This window comes from Balaenoptera musculus, chromosome 15 (assembly GCF_009873245.2).
Source record: "Balaenoptera musculus isolate JJ_BM4_2016_0621 chromosome 15, mBalMus1.pri.v3, whole genome shotgun sequence".
Classification (NCBI taxonomy): Eukaryota; Metazoa; Chordata; class Mammalia; order Artiodactyla; family Balaenopteridae; genus Balaenoptera; species Balaenoptera musculus.
Window position 1 is genome coordinate 245,585 of NC_045799.1, and position 12,553 is coordinate 258,137.

Below are 12,553 nucleotides of genomic sequence, written 5' to 3' on the forward strand. Positions count from 1 at the left end.
ATACCCACACAGCAACCAGACACACAAATACTAACACAGAGGCATAAACCGAGCCCTGCAGTCTGGACACACATGCACCAACACACAGAGACACGATGACACCAGCATCCAGACACACAACACACTGACACACAGGGTCCCAGCATCCCATGACCTCCTAACATACAGAAAAACACCAGGCACAGTGCACCCCATACACAACACACACAACATCACACGTTGCCCTGACATGCAGACGCGCTGTGGCCTGGACACACATCCACCAAGACCCAGACATCCCGCCACACCTTGTGTCCAGTCACTCGGATACTAACATACGACCAGCATCTTTGTCACCTAGTACGGGACACAGAGACATACCCTGACACCCTGATGGCCAAACAGGACACAGCTTGACATATGTGGTCATGCAGACACACACCTACCAATTGGATGCACCTGAGGGCACACACACTGAGCTCCCCCTCCCAAAATCCTGCATGTCTTGACCCTGGGGTGGGCACAGTGAATGAGGGAGGGATTACACAGGTCTCTTTGGCTCTGATTTCCAAAGGAAGGACTGACTGACCCCTCCACAGAGGGCCCCTCCCTGCCTCTGCCCCAGTATGGACACTTTGTGCCTCGAGAGAAGCAGCTCCCAAAGGTCCCTGTGAGAAAAGGAAGACTCCAAATCTGCCCACATGTTTTGTGCCCTGCCCACAAACAGTGTAGCCGAACCTGCTCCAGCGTGGACAGAGCAGGTAGAAAGAGCCTCGGGGAAGGAGGAGCACCTTTTACCTCTGTCTCCAAACTAGCACTCCTTCCCTACTTCATTCATTCCCAAGTCTTGGTGAGGTGGGTGCCCTGTCACCCCCAGACCTGATCCAAGCATCCCTGCCAAGAGCCCAGTTCTGGGGCACAAAGGAGCAAGAAGGGCACTGGCTGCTGGTCTAGGACCACCGCCCTAAAGTAGACAGGCTGCTCAGTCACCCCAATAAAGCCCACGGCCTCAAACTGCCCCGGCAGTGCCAGGAGCCGGGCCACTTCCTGAGCGTGGCCACAGGCAGACGTGGTCACAGGGCTGCTTGGCAAAGAGGCTGGATCCTGCTTTGCAGGCTCAAGGCCCCCGGGGGCCAGGAGGTCAAGGTCCCAGGGGAGGGCGGCCTCCTTCGCTGCCCCTTCCAGTCGCTTCCATCCGTGCGCCCTGGGCTTGGGGCAGCACCCAGCGCCCCATCGTGCCTCAGTTTACCCCAATGCCTGAAAAACACCTCCCGCCCGACGGAGGCATAACTGGCCACTTCGCCCTGACGGCCCAGCCCACGCAGGCGACGGACGGGGTACCGGGCAAGCGGAGGGCCGCACGAGCCCCCTCCCCCGACCCGTCTCTCCCGTCGCGGATAGCGGCAGGAATACCGCGAGAGTTCGCCCCCTCCCCCCCACAGTAAAACTGTCAAAGGTGGGAGGGGCGGGAGCGCGCATGTGCGCAGCGCGGCGCGCAGCCTGCGCCGCCCGGACCCCGCGCCCCGCGCCCCGGCCCGGCCCGGCCCCGGCCTCCGCCCGGCCCCGGCCCGCTGGGCGCCGCAGGTAAGCGCCCGGCCGCGCTCCCGGCCGGGACCCCGGGCGGCCCCCGCGCCGGCCGCGCCCTCGACCCTGACCCCGCGCGCAGGTCGGGGGGCCGGACCCGGAGCCCCCGCCCGCCGCCCCCGCCGCGCCCGGACCCCCGCGCCGCGCCCCGCGCCCCGCGCCGGCGTCGCGTCCCTGCCTCCTTCTTCTCCAGAAAAAGTCGCCATTTTGGTTCACTGCCTTTGGGCCCCCCCTTCCCCAGGCGCCCGGGATCGGCCCTTCCGGGGCCACGCCGGGCCCGCACCCGCCGCAGGTGACAGGTGGGTGGCGAGGCCAGCCCCCAGGTGTGCGTCCCCTGGCCGGCCTCATCCGCGCGCCCGGGCCTAGGCCGGGGTCCCGGGCCGAGCGGCCTGGGCCGCGGTCCCACCGCCAGCGTCGCCTGTGGTCAGCGCGAGGCGCTCCTATCACCCCCTCCAGAGGGTCCCACCTCTGCGACCCTGCTGGCCCCTCTGGGGAGGGGCGAGCCCTTTCTCCTCCTGGTGCGCGAGTCACAGGCCTTGAATGGAAGGGGAGTCTGCTTCCTAGGCCAGCCCTGGTCCCGGGGGCTCCCAACTCCGAATTCTCCACCCAAGCTGGAGGAAGACTGGAAAGGTGGGGCTCAGCAGGTACCCACAGTAGCCTCTGCTGGGGTCAAAAGGGCGCTGGCATGTCTCCTTGGAAGTATCAGTGTGAGGGCTTCCAGAGAAGTTTGTTTAGAGCCCTCTGGACCCTTACCGACCCCAGGCCCAGGATGTAGGCAGCCCCCTGACCATGGGCAGTGAGTGTCCCGATCTCTGATCTCAGCCGCCCAGATGGCCTCTGGACCTCCTAGGCACAGCAGATCCTTCCTTTTCTCTCTGTTAGAAGTTAGGAGACTTCCCTGGCGGTCCAGTGGTTAAGACGCCATGGTTCCACTGCAGGGGGCACCGGTTCAATCCCTGGTCGGGGAATGAAGATCCCACATGCTGTGTGGCGCAGCCTTAAAAAAAAAAAAGTTAGAAACCATCAGGGGAGGGGTAACCTTCCCACATGCCGCCCCCCCTTCCTCTGTGGCCTTAAGCGTCCCTGTGGGAGGACCCAAAAGGGCTGAACTCAGAGTCGCCCCAGCTCTCAGAGCCTGGGGTCCCCCAGCAGAATAGGCCCACAGAAGCCCAGCCTCAGTCGGCGGAATGTTCTCTGTGGCCAGGGGCCTGTGGTCTCTGGAGTGGCACTGGTGGGCCTGTAGGTTGGGGACAGAGAGTCTCTTGAGGGTGGAGGTGAGGAGGAGGTCAGCCAGGTGGAGGGATCCAGCATGAGGCGTCCGTCTGGTTGGAGGGGCCCCAGCGGGAAACAAAGCAGGGCAGGGGGTCAGGGAGGGTGGCTCAGCTGGCACAGGGACCAGAAGCCGGTGCTGCAGGGTCCTTGGTCTGCTCCCCCTAGAGAGGGTGTGTGCGCAGTTGGGGAGTGGTTTGGGGCCCTCAGTGCCCACCTGGGCCATCTTCCAACTGTGTCCTGGGGAGAAGGATGCGAGGGCACCCACCTGGGCCCCAGAGCGTGGCCTTGGGTCTGGGTGGGGCTGTGGGGGAAGGTGTTTCTAGGTGCTGGGCCAGCACAGCCTGTGAGCCGGCAGCCACGCTGGTGTCATAATTGGCCCCCGAGGGGTGTCACTGGCCTCCCTCCCCTGGGGCACTCCGCCTCTCCTGGAGCCATCCCCAGCTAAGCACCAGGTACGAGGTGCATGAAAGGTGCATGATTCTCTCGCTCTCTGGGATTGTGTGTCTGGAGGCAGGGAGCCCCCGGGAGCTGGTGAAGGTCTCAGGACAGGGCTAGATTCTTCCACGCTGATAGTGTTTTCTGGGTCATCCAGGGAGACTTTGGCTGAGCAGCCCCTCCCCTAAACCGGAACACCCCCCGCCCATCCACCCCTTCACCTGCTTTCCCTTGTGGCCAAAAACACAGGTGGGCAGGCTCCCCTTCCTCAGGCCGGAGAGTGGGCCTGTCTGGGGCAGGGTCAAGAGCAGCCCATGTCAAGTCCTGAGCTGGGCCCAGTGGACCTCATGGGCCTGTCCACTTGCTCTGCAGAGATGACCGATCCCTTTTGTGTTGGAGGAGGCCGCCGGCTCCCGGGGTCCAGCAAGAGTGGGCCTGGGAAGGATGGCGGCCGGAATGAGGTCCGACTTCCCATGCTTCACGACCCACCGAAGCTGGGTAAGAGGAGTCAGGGCAAGGTCAACTCCAGGTGGTCACGGGCAGCCGCTGCTGGGTGTGGGCCTCCCTGGATGTCCAGCTCCTGGGCGCCCAGCCTTGGCTCCTGAGAGGCTTCCCGGGGTGGGGGCAGCCTGGGGCCCTGGGTGGACCACGGCCTCCTGCCCCTCGTGCCTCAGTGCAGGCGGAATGAGGCTCCTTCCAGGCGGGACCAGCGCCCTGGGTGGCAGACAAGGCTGCGGGGAATGCAGCCTCTGAGCCTTGGTGTGTTGTGTGCTGCAGGGCTGCCGGTAGTCCGGGGTGGGCAGACAGCGCCCAGCCAGGCCCCGCTCTGCTTTGACCCGGGAAGTCCAGCCAGCGACAGAACGGAAGGGAAGAAAAAGGGGCGTCCAAAAGCCGAGAACCAGGCACTCCGAGACATTCCTGTGAGCTCCCCTAGGGCTGGGTGGGGCTCTTGCAGGGTCTGCGGGGGAGCCCACTGCCTTGCCAGGCCTGCCTGCTGCGTGTCCAGTGCCGAGCCCTCAGCCCGGATCCACTGGCTGCTCCGTGTGCGAGGGCTTCGAGAGACGGCCTGGGGCCCAGCGGGTCCTGTGCGGGGCTCCTGCAGGCCTGGGGACAGTGCTGAGTCGGGGGCTGGCCAGCAGAGGCCTGGGTGGCTGCAGGGTCAACAGCCTGGCCTTTCCCACGCCCAGCTCTCCCTGATGAACCAGTGGAAAGACGAGTTCAAGGCACACTCGAGGGTGAAGTGTCCAAACGCTGGGTGTTGGCTGGAGTTCCCCAGCATCTACGGGCTCAAGTACCACTACCAGCGGTGCCAAGGGGTAAGGGGCTGCGGCCTGGGGAAGGGGAGGCCCGGGGCCCACCCTGCCCTGGCTGTTGGCTTGGGGGTGTCCACGCCTGCCCTCTCCACCCAGGGTGCCATCTCAGAAAGGCTGACCTTCCCCTGCCCCTTCTGTGAGGCTGCATTCACCTCTAAGACCCAGCTGGAGAAGCACCGGATCTGGAACCACATGGACCGACCCCTGCCTGCCCCCAAGCCTGGGCCGGTCAGCCGGCCAGTCACCGTCAGCCGGCCCGTAGGGGTCAGCAAGCCCATTGGAGTAAGCAAACCTGTCACTATCAGCAAGCCCATCGGCATCAGCAAGCCAGTGACGGTCAGCCGGCCCGTGCCGGTCACCAAGCCAGTGACAGTCAGCAGGCCTGTGCCGGTCACCAAACCAGTGACAGCCAGCAGGCCCGTGCCAGTCACCAAGGCTGTGCCGGTCACTAGGCCTGTGCCAGTCAGCAAGCCTATACCGGTCACCAAGTCTGTGCCAATTGCCAAGCCGGTAACAGTCAACAAACCGGTGCCGGTCACCAAACCAGTGACCATCAACAAGCCGGTGTCTGTGACAAAGCTTGTGACAGTTACGAAACCCGTGCCAGTTGCGAAGCCGGTGACGGTCAGCAGGCCCATTGTGGTCAGTAAGCCGGTGACGGTCAGCAGGCCCATTGCCATCAGCAGACACACGCCACCCTGCAAGATGGTGCTGCTGACCAAGTCTGAGAACAAAGCTCCTCGGGCCGCGGGGAGGAGCAGCGGTAAGAAAAGGTATGGGGTCTCCTGCTGGGCTGGGGTTGGGTGTCCCCGGCTGCAGCTCAGGGGTAACAGGGCCCAGAGCGGGCCCTCCCGCCCCTTACCTCCCTGCTCTCTGCAGGGCTGCAGACGGCCTGGGTGCCTGCCCCCTCCCGCCCAAGCAGGCGAGGCCGGAGAACGGGGAGTACGGCCCGTCCGCCACAGACCAGAGCTCAGCCTTCCCGCTGAGCACAGACCCCAGCAGCAGCCCCCTTTCTCTGGGCAGCAGACCCTTGGGGGGCAAGGAAGCGCCGAGGGCCGCGGGCCCCGTGTCCCTGCCTGAGGAGGGTGCGGAGCGCACGAAGCACAGTAAGACGAGAGCAGGGGGCGGCGGCAGGGCGGGGGCGGCGGCAGGGCGGGGGCGGCGGCCAGTCGGCCCGAGCCTCCCGATGGTTATTTGACCAGAGCCTTGTTCTCTGTTTTCTCTCCCCCGAGTCAGGAAGGAAACAGAAGACACCCAAGAAGTTTACGGGTGAGCAGCCCTCCATCTCAGGGACTTTCGGACTCAAAGGTGAGGCCTGGACCAGCCGGGCACCTGGGGGGCCGAGCACACGCGGCGGCCGCGCCCTCAGCCTGCACCTGCCCCTCCCGCGTGTGCACGTAGGCCTGGCCAAGGCGGAGGACAAAGCCCGCATCCACCGCGCCAAGAAGCAGGAGGGGCCGGTCCCCGAGGAGGCGCGGAAGAAGGGGCCAGCCCCCACCAGCGCCGTCAGCAAGGAGGTGCCGGCCCCCGTGGCCCACCCGGCCCCAGGTGGGAGCTGCCGGGTGGCGGGGCACAGGCTGGGTCTTGATGGTGGGGCGGGTCCTGAGCCGCGGGGACGGGGGCCGAGCGTGGACCCTGGGTTCTATGCTTGGCGTCCAGGGCATCTGGGAGCTCTTGCCTGCCCCTGAGGCCCTGGCCCTGCTCCACAGGTGGCCCTGAGGAGCAGTGGCAACGGGCCATCCACGAACGGGGGGAGGCCGTCTGCCCCACCTGCAACGTGGTCACCCGAAAGACCCTCGTGGGGCTCAAGAAGCACATGGAAGTGTGTCAGAAGGTAAGGCTGCCCCCGGTTCCTGGGAGGGGAGGCGGCCCAGGGCCAGCTGCTCACAAGCGTGCCCGTCTGCAGCTGCAGGATGCACTTAAGTGCCAGCACTGCCGGAAGCAGTTCAAGTCCAAGGCGGGCCTCAACTACCACACCATGGCTGAGCACAGCGCCAAGGTACGCCACTGGGCCCAGCTGCCGTCTGGCCCTGCCCGCTGGCCGCTGGTCTGCTCCCCCCGCACCCGCGCAGCTCTGCCTGCTGGCCTCTCACTAGCAGAGCCTAGTGGCTCCCGTGCCTGACTGGGGGCGTCCGTGGCCCCGGCCCCTGGGCAGGGGCAGGGGCCCCGTGGTGGCGGGGGCACTGAGGCTGGCCTGCCCCCCAGCCCTCTGACGCCGAGGCCTCGGAGGGGAGCGAGCAGGAGCGGCGGGAGCGGCTGCGGAAGGTGCTGAAGCAGATGGGGCGGCTGCGCTGCCCCCAGGAGGTCAGTGGGCTGGCGGGTGCGGGCGCCAGGCGGGATGGGGCCCGCCGCGCTCCGGCCACTCACCTGCCCCCGGCGCCCCAGGGCTGCGGGGCCGCCTTCTCTAGCCTCATGGGCTACCAGTACCACCAGCGACGCTGCGGAAAGCCGCCCTGCGAGGTGGAGACCCCTTCCTTCCCCTGCACCCACTGCGGCAAGACCTACCGCTCCAAGGCCGGCCACGACTACCACGTGCGCTCGGAGCACGCGGCCCCGGTGAGCGGCCCACAGCCCGGCCTCCTGTTCTTCGGGCACCAGGCAGGCGCGTCCATGTGCTGCCTGCCACGCGTGCTCCGCCTTCCCTCCCAGGGGCCCACGTGCATCATGGGTCGGGGGGAGTGAGCCTGGGGTGGGCTTCCGTGTCCCCAGGGTGCTTGCTCGTACGTGCTCTCTGTGGCACGCGCCGCGTGGCTCCCGTGGCTCATCCGGCCTCCCCCTCCCCACCCCCACAGCCCCCCGAGGAGCCTGCAGACAAGGCCCCCGAGGCTGAGGACCTGTTGGGTGTCGAGCGGACCCCCAGCGGCCGCATCCGCCGCACGTCGGCCCAGGTCGCTGTGTTCCACCTGCAGGAGATCGCGGAGGACGAGCTGGCCCGAGACTGGACCAAGCGGCGGATGAAGGACGACCTGGTGCCCGAGACCGCACGGGTGAGCCCAGCCTCCCAGTCTCCGAGCCTGAGGCCCCCAGGACCTGGGAGGGCGTGGTTGAGGGCTTTCTCAGCTCAGCAGGGAGCGTCTGGGTCACCTCCAGCCCAAGCCCCGAGCTTACCCTGGCACCTGCCCACGTCTGCAGCTCAACTACACGCGGCCCGGCCTTCCTGTGCTGAACCCCCAGCTGCTGGAGGAGTGGAAGAATGAGGTCAAGGAGAAGGGCCACGTCAACTGCCCCAACGATGTGAGCCAGGGAGGCTGGGCAGGCGTGGGAACGCTGGGACTCAGGACGGAGGGCCCAGGGGTGGACTTGGGGGGGGGGGAGCCCTCCACGTGGCCCCTGCAGGGTCCTCAGACGGAGCCCCACAGGCAGAGAGGCCTTGACCTCAGCCCTAGCGGCCCAGCCTGCCCACACCCCTGGGCAGGGGTGACTCCTGGGATCAAGTCCCCCCACTTGCCCGAGATGGGCCCCGGGTCCCCCGGGCTGGGCGAGGGGTGCACACTGGTCGGGGGGCGCCTGCCGGAGGGCCCGCCCCCACGGTCGCCTCCTGCCCCCAGTGCTGCGAAGCCGTCTACTCCAGCGTGTCCGGCCTCAAGGCCCATCTGGCCGGCTGCAGCAAGGTCAGTGTCCAGGCCCTCCCGGCGGCCAGGCGTGCGTGCTTGGTGCTCCCAGCTGCCCCCCAGGGGTCCGCACACACCGGGTGTGCGCCCCTGCCCCTGTGGGGCCAGGGCCAGCGCAGCCCAGGACGCTCGCCGCCTCCAGCCCCGGCCATCAGTCACTCGGTCTCGGGTGGTTCTGCCTGTGGGGGTTGCTCGTCTGTGCCGGGGCAGCCCGACCTGGGCTTGGGGTAAGGGCCCTTAGCAAAGGGCTGCGACCCTTCCCAGGAGCACCTGCCTCCTCTCACCCTCTCCTTGCTTCCCGCCTCCCTTGCAGTGGGGGCACCTTGGTGGTCCTGCCACGGAGTGGCCTCGTGGGTCCCCAAAGCACACCTGTCAGGCACCCATCCAGATGAGCCCCACAGGTCGGGGTGGTCCTGGCTGCGTCTGGGTACTTCTGGTCCCCCAAGGACCAGTGGTGGGGGCCAACCTCCAGGGGCCGGACTGCCCTGTGCCTTCCAGGGGGACCACCTGGTGGGGAAGTACTGCTGTCTGCTGTGTCCCAAGGAGTTCAGCTCCGAGAGTGGCGTCAAGTACCACATTCTCAAGGCCCACGCGGAGGTGCGTCAGGGACGGGCCTGGTGTGAGAGCCCTGCCGGGCCTGCGGCTGGATGCGCTGGCCCCACGGAGGGGGCCGGGAAGGGCAGGGGCGTCAGGGTGACGGCTCTTCATTTGAGCGAGTGGGCGACGTTGAGGAGTCTGCTGGTTTCTCTGCAGAGCAGCCTCCGGCTTCCCTAGAAGCTCGGGTGTCCCCAGGCCCCAGGTCCCCTGCCGCCCCGCCCTCCAGGGTCCTGGGGCCCAGGGTTTCCATCGCTGCTTCCCTCCCCCAGAACTGGTTCCGCACTTCGGCAGACCCGCCTCCCAGACACAAGGGCCCAGACTCCCTGGTGCCCAGGAAGGAGACGAGTCCGGCTGGCGGGAAGAAGCGGGGCCGCAAGCCCAAGGAGCGACCCCCTGAGGATCCAGCCCCTGGGACGCCTCCCCACCGGGACGACTGGCCCCCAGGAGGCAGAGACAAGGGGGCCCGGGGCTCTGCTGGCCGGAAGGTGGGAGCCGGCAAGGCGCCCGAGAAGTGAGTTCGGAGCCTGGCAGGTGGGTGGGGCCCGGCCCCCTCTGTCCAGGGTGGGGCTCCAGAGCCTCCTGCCCTCCAGGTCTCCACCCCCCACCCCTGCCTGTTCATCTGTCCAGCGGGGGCGGCCAGCCCTCTCCCCTCCCCGAGGGTGGCCCTGCCCCACGCGGGCTGCCGCAGGGCACCTTGGGCTGGGGCTCCCGGGAGGGCCAGGGCAGCTGCAGAAGTGCAATAGTCTGGAGGGACCTTCACGGGCCGGCAAGAGGAAGGGCTACAGCCTGGGCTTCGGTGCTGGGGCGGCATGGAGCAGGCAGACGGCCTTCTGGTCCTCGGCGTGTGAGCTCCGTGCCCCATCTGCTTTCCCGGGCCCAAGGCTCGGGGGTCCCTGGTGGCCCGTGGTTCTGGGCTGATGAGGGTACCTGAGCAGCCTCACCTCGTGACCCGACACTGGAACCCCGGCACCCCCCAGCTACCTCCCGGGACAGACCCCAAGACTGACAGCTGCCGTGCTGACCTGCCCGCCCCACTGCACCCCATCCCCCCCACCCCCACCCCCACCCCCACCCCCACCCCGCCATCTTCTGGTTCCTGCACTTCCGCTCTCTACCTCTCCAGGCCCACCCTCCCCTGCGGTGCAGCCCCTGCTGTGCCCGGGCCCTGCCCCACTGGCCCGTGTGCATCATGGTGGCGGAGGCAGCCCTGCTGCACCGTCCCCAGTAGCGCTCCCCACTGGGGGCCAGGCGGAGGCTCTGCTTCTGCCACTGCAGGGCTGTGGAGCAGGGGCCACGTGAAGTGAGCTCTGGCCTCAGCCTCCAGCTTCGCTAACGCCGCTGGCCCAAGTCGGGTAGCCTGATGGGTTTAGGGATGGGCCAGTCTGGGTTCCGGGGTCACCTGGGGCCCACGGGCATGAGGGGCGGGGACCTGGGGCCTGGCTCGAGTAGTGACCACTGTGGGAAGCAGCCTCTGTCGCTGGCCTGGGTTGGCCCATGGCCAAGCTCCCGTGGGAGCCTCCTTCCCCCTTTTTTACCTGCTCCTTCGTTTCTGGTTGTGTGGCCTTTTGATGTGAGAGCCGAAGGCCAGGGGGAGCTTGGCCAAGGTCACAGTAGGTTGGTGGCAGCTCCAGGGCTCTGTCTTGGCTCCCTTTGGTGCCCTGAGGGCAGCGAGGTCTGTAGGTTGGGTCAGGTGGCGTCCAGGGCACCCTGAGGATGCGGCCACGTGGTTTCTGACCTCCTGCCTGGGCCCCACCTTCCAACCATGGCATCGCTGGGACAGGGAGGGTGCTCAGAGCTGCTGCGTTTGGATGGAGGCTGTTTTCCACGGGGGGGTGGGGGTGGGCTGAGGGCTCGGCCTTGCCGACCCTGGATGATGTGAATTTTGATATTTGCCCGTGTGCGTGTGTCTCCTGGGTGTAGTGGATGCCAGTCTTGTTGCTGTGACAAGTAACAAACCTTTTTTTTAATTCTGTTTTTTATACGAAAACTCACAACAATCTGACATTTTGGTGCTAAGGGTTTCCTGGTGCCGACGGTGGATCTGGGGGCTGGGCTGGGGTCCCTCTCCTGCTCAGGGAGGCGGTGCTGACTGGGCACCCCTCTGCCCCCCAGCTCCTGTCCTCCTCCAGCCCCTGGCGAGGAGGGGCTGCAATCCGGGCTCAGCTCTCCTCACCCTGCGCTAGGGAGACAGTTTCCGGGAGGGCTTTGGGGCCGAGGCGCCGTGCTGCCCAGTCTCCAGCTTCTTCCTTCAGCCAGAATGCTCTGACGCCAGGCAGTCCTGGCCTGATGTGCTAGGGAGGGGGTGTGGAGACGTGGACTCCCCCGCCACTCACACGCACCTGATCTGATCAGGGGGTGGAGGCCTGGGCAGGTGCAGGTAATCCAGCATCAAAGGCTGAGGCAAGCAGCATGACTTCGGGGCAGGAGGGCTTTCTTTCCTGTGTTCCTGGGTGTCACTGGGGTGCAGCTGGTGGAGGTAGAGGTGGGTCGGGCAGCCACTGCAGGGGCAGCTGCCGGGGGGAGGGTGGGGAGCAGGCACTGATGGGAGCCCCACGCGCACTTTGTCCTTGTCACCAATGGTTGGAGGAGGTTGGACCTCAACACCTCTGCTGGGGATAGCTGCCTGCCCCGGCCTCTCAGGTACTTGGCCCTTGGGGAGCGGGGGCTGGTTTTGGCTGGGGGATGCGTTTCATTGTCACCCCCGAAAGTCCACATGTGGTCCCTGGCGTGGGAACCCCACCAGATATGTGGGAAGAGGTGGGGTCCTGGGTAACTTGATGTTTAGCACTTTAACCCCCTTCTTTGTCTTTAAGGTGGGCGTGGGGACTGCTGCCAAAAGTGGCGCTGGGTTGGACCCCTCTCTCTCCCCTCTCCCCTCCCGGCTTCCATGCTCTGGCTGGTGGGTGGCAGCAGCAAGCTGGTCCTCAGAGCCCTCCTCCTACGGTGGCAGAGCCCTGGGCGGCTCAGCAAGATCTGCCCACTTCCCACTCTGGTGGGAGTGCAGCCAGGTAGCCTTGACTGACACCTTCAATGAGAGGGACTGAGCGGCAGACACCCCCCTCCATGCGGTGGGTGTGGACCCTGCCTGAGACCCCAAACCAGGGCACAATGTCAGGTCCCTTTCTGAAGATCTACCTCTGGCCCAGCCCACGCCCCCTTGCCCTGAGAACAGGAAAGGGTCGACTCAAGGGACCGACACGTCACACGAAAATAGGATGCGCTTTTGTGCTCATGCAAGGGCAGATGAGTGTCCCCTGGTGTGAGTGGTGGCCCTCCCAGTCGTAGGCCCCTCCTGTCCCTCTGGTTAGGAAGGGAAAGAATGGGTGCACCCTGACCCGTAGAGGGGAGGGCTGTCCCGGTGTGTCCCCCTGGGTGGGCCCCAGGCAGCTGTCCTGGAGGCCTGGGGTTTGGGGGGCAGCCAGCACCTCCTGCCTGGCAGCCACACGTCCTGTACTTGGGGTTTCTTGGTTTGGGTGTTTTAATGCCAGTTCTCCGTAATAAGTGCATTTCGAAAGAGAGGTTCCGGCTATCAACTTGTAACCATATATATACGTATATATTCTATCTACAAAGTGTTTATTTGCAAGATGTTTTGACGGTGAGCTCGGGCCCTGCCCGCCTTGTGACCATCTGTCCCCGGTCCTCGTCCCCGCACCCCGGCCCCAAGTGGCACGGGGGCGGGCCATCAACTGTATGTATTAAAAATGACTGTATCAAATAAATGTTTATTGATTTTTTTCCAGGGGTTTTGTGCAGCTGAGT

At 65.9% G+C, this 12,553-nt stretch overlaps 1 protein-coding gene across 8 annotated transcripts; it reads left to right on the plus strand.

The window, feature by feature from the left end:
- Positions 1-1,515: 1,515 nt before the first annotated feature.
- Positions 1,516-12,533, plus strand: ZNF512B (zinc finger protein 512B). 8 transcript variants are annotated; one of them, XM_036824757.1, is made up of 18 exons: positions 1,887-2,193; positions 3,643-3,768; positions 4,048-4,190; positions 4,458-4,586; positions 4,680-4,927; positions 4,964-5,356; positions 5,463-5,689; positions 5,820-5,891; positions 5,985-6,131; positions 6,293-6,417; positions 6,490-6,582; positions 6,789-6,887; positions 6,969-7,139; positions 7,376-7,570; positions 7,716-7,817; positions 8,132-8,194; positions 8,693-8,791; positions 9,061-12,533. In XM_036824757.1, exons 2-18 carry the CDS (start codon positions 3,645-3,647, stop codon positions 9,304-9,306), a joined length of 2,676 nt encoding a protein of 891 aa, XP_036680652.1. In that variant the 5' UTR covers positions 1,887-2,193; positions 3,643-3,644; the 3' UTR covers positions 9,307-12,533. The 8 variants fall into 8 exon arrangements, with proteins under 8 accessions (XP_036680649.1, XP_036680651.1, XP_036680654.1 ...); XM_036824754.1 differs by lacking the exon at positions 1,887-2,193 and adding an exon at positions 1,516-1,563 and having other exon boundaries at positions 4,680-5,356; XM_036824756.1 differs by lacking the exon at positions 1,887-2,193 and adding an exon at positions 1,733-1,862 and having other exon boundaries at positions 4,680-5,356.
- Positions 12,534-12,553: the final 20 nt, after the last annotated feature.

Coding starts and splice junctions, on each gene's coding strand:
- ZNF512B (XM_036824754.1), top strand. CDS start 3,645: ATGACCGATCCCTTTTGTGTTGGAGGAGGCCGCCGGCTCCCGGGGTCC. Junction 4,191..4,457: donor AGGCACTCCGAGACATTCCT/GTGAGCTCCCCT, acceptor TCCCACGCCCAG/CTCTCCCTGATGAACCAGTG. Junction 7,140..7,375: donor GCTCGGAGCACGCGGCCCCG/GTGAGCGGCCCA, acceptor CCACCCCCACAG/CCCCCCGAGGAGCCTGCAGA.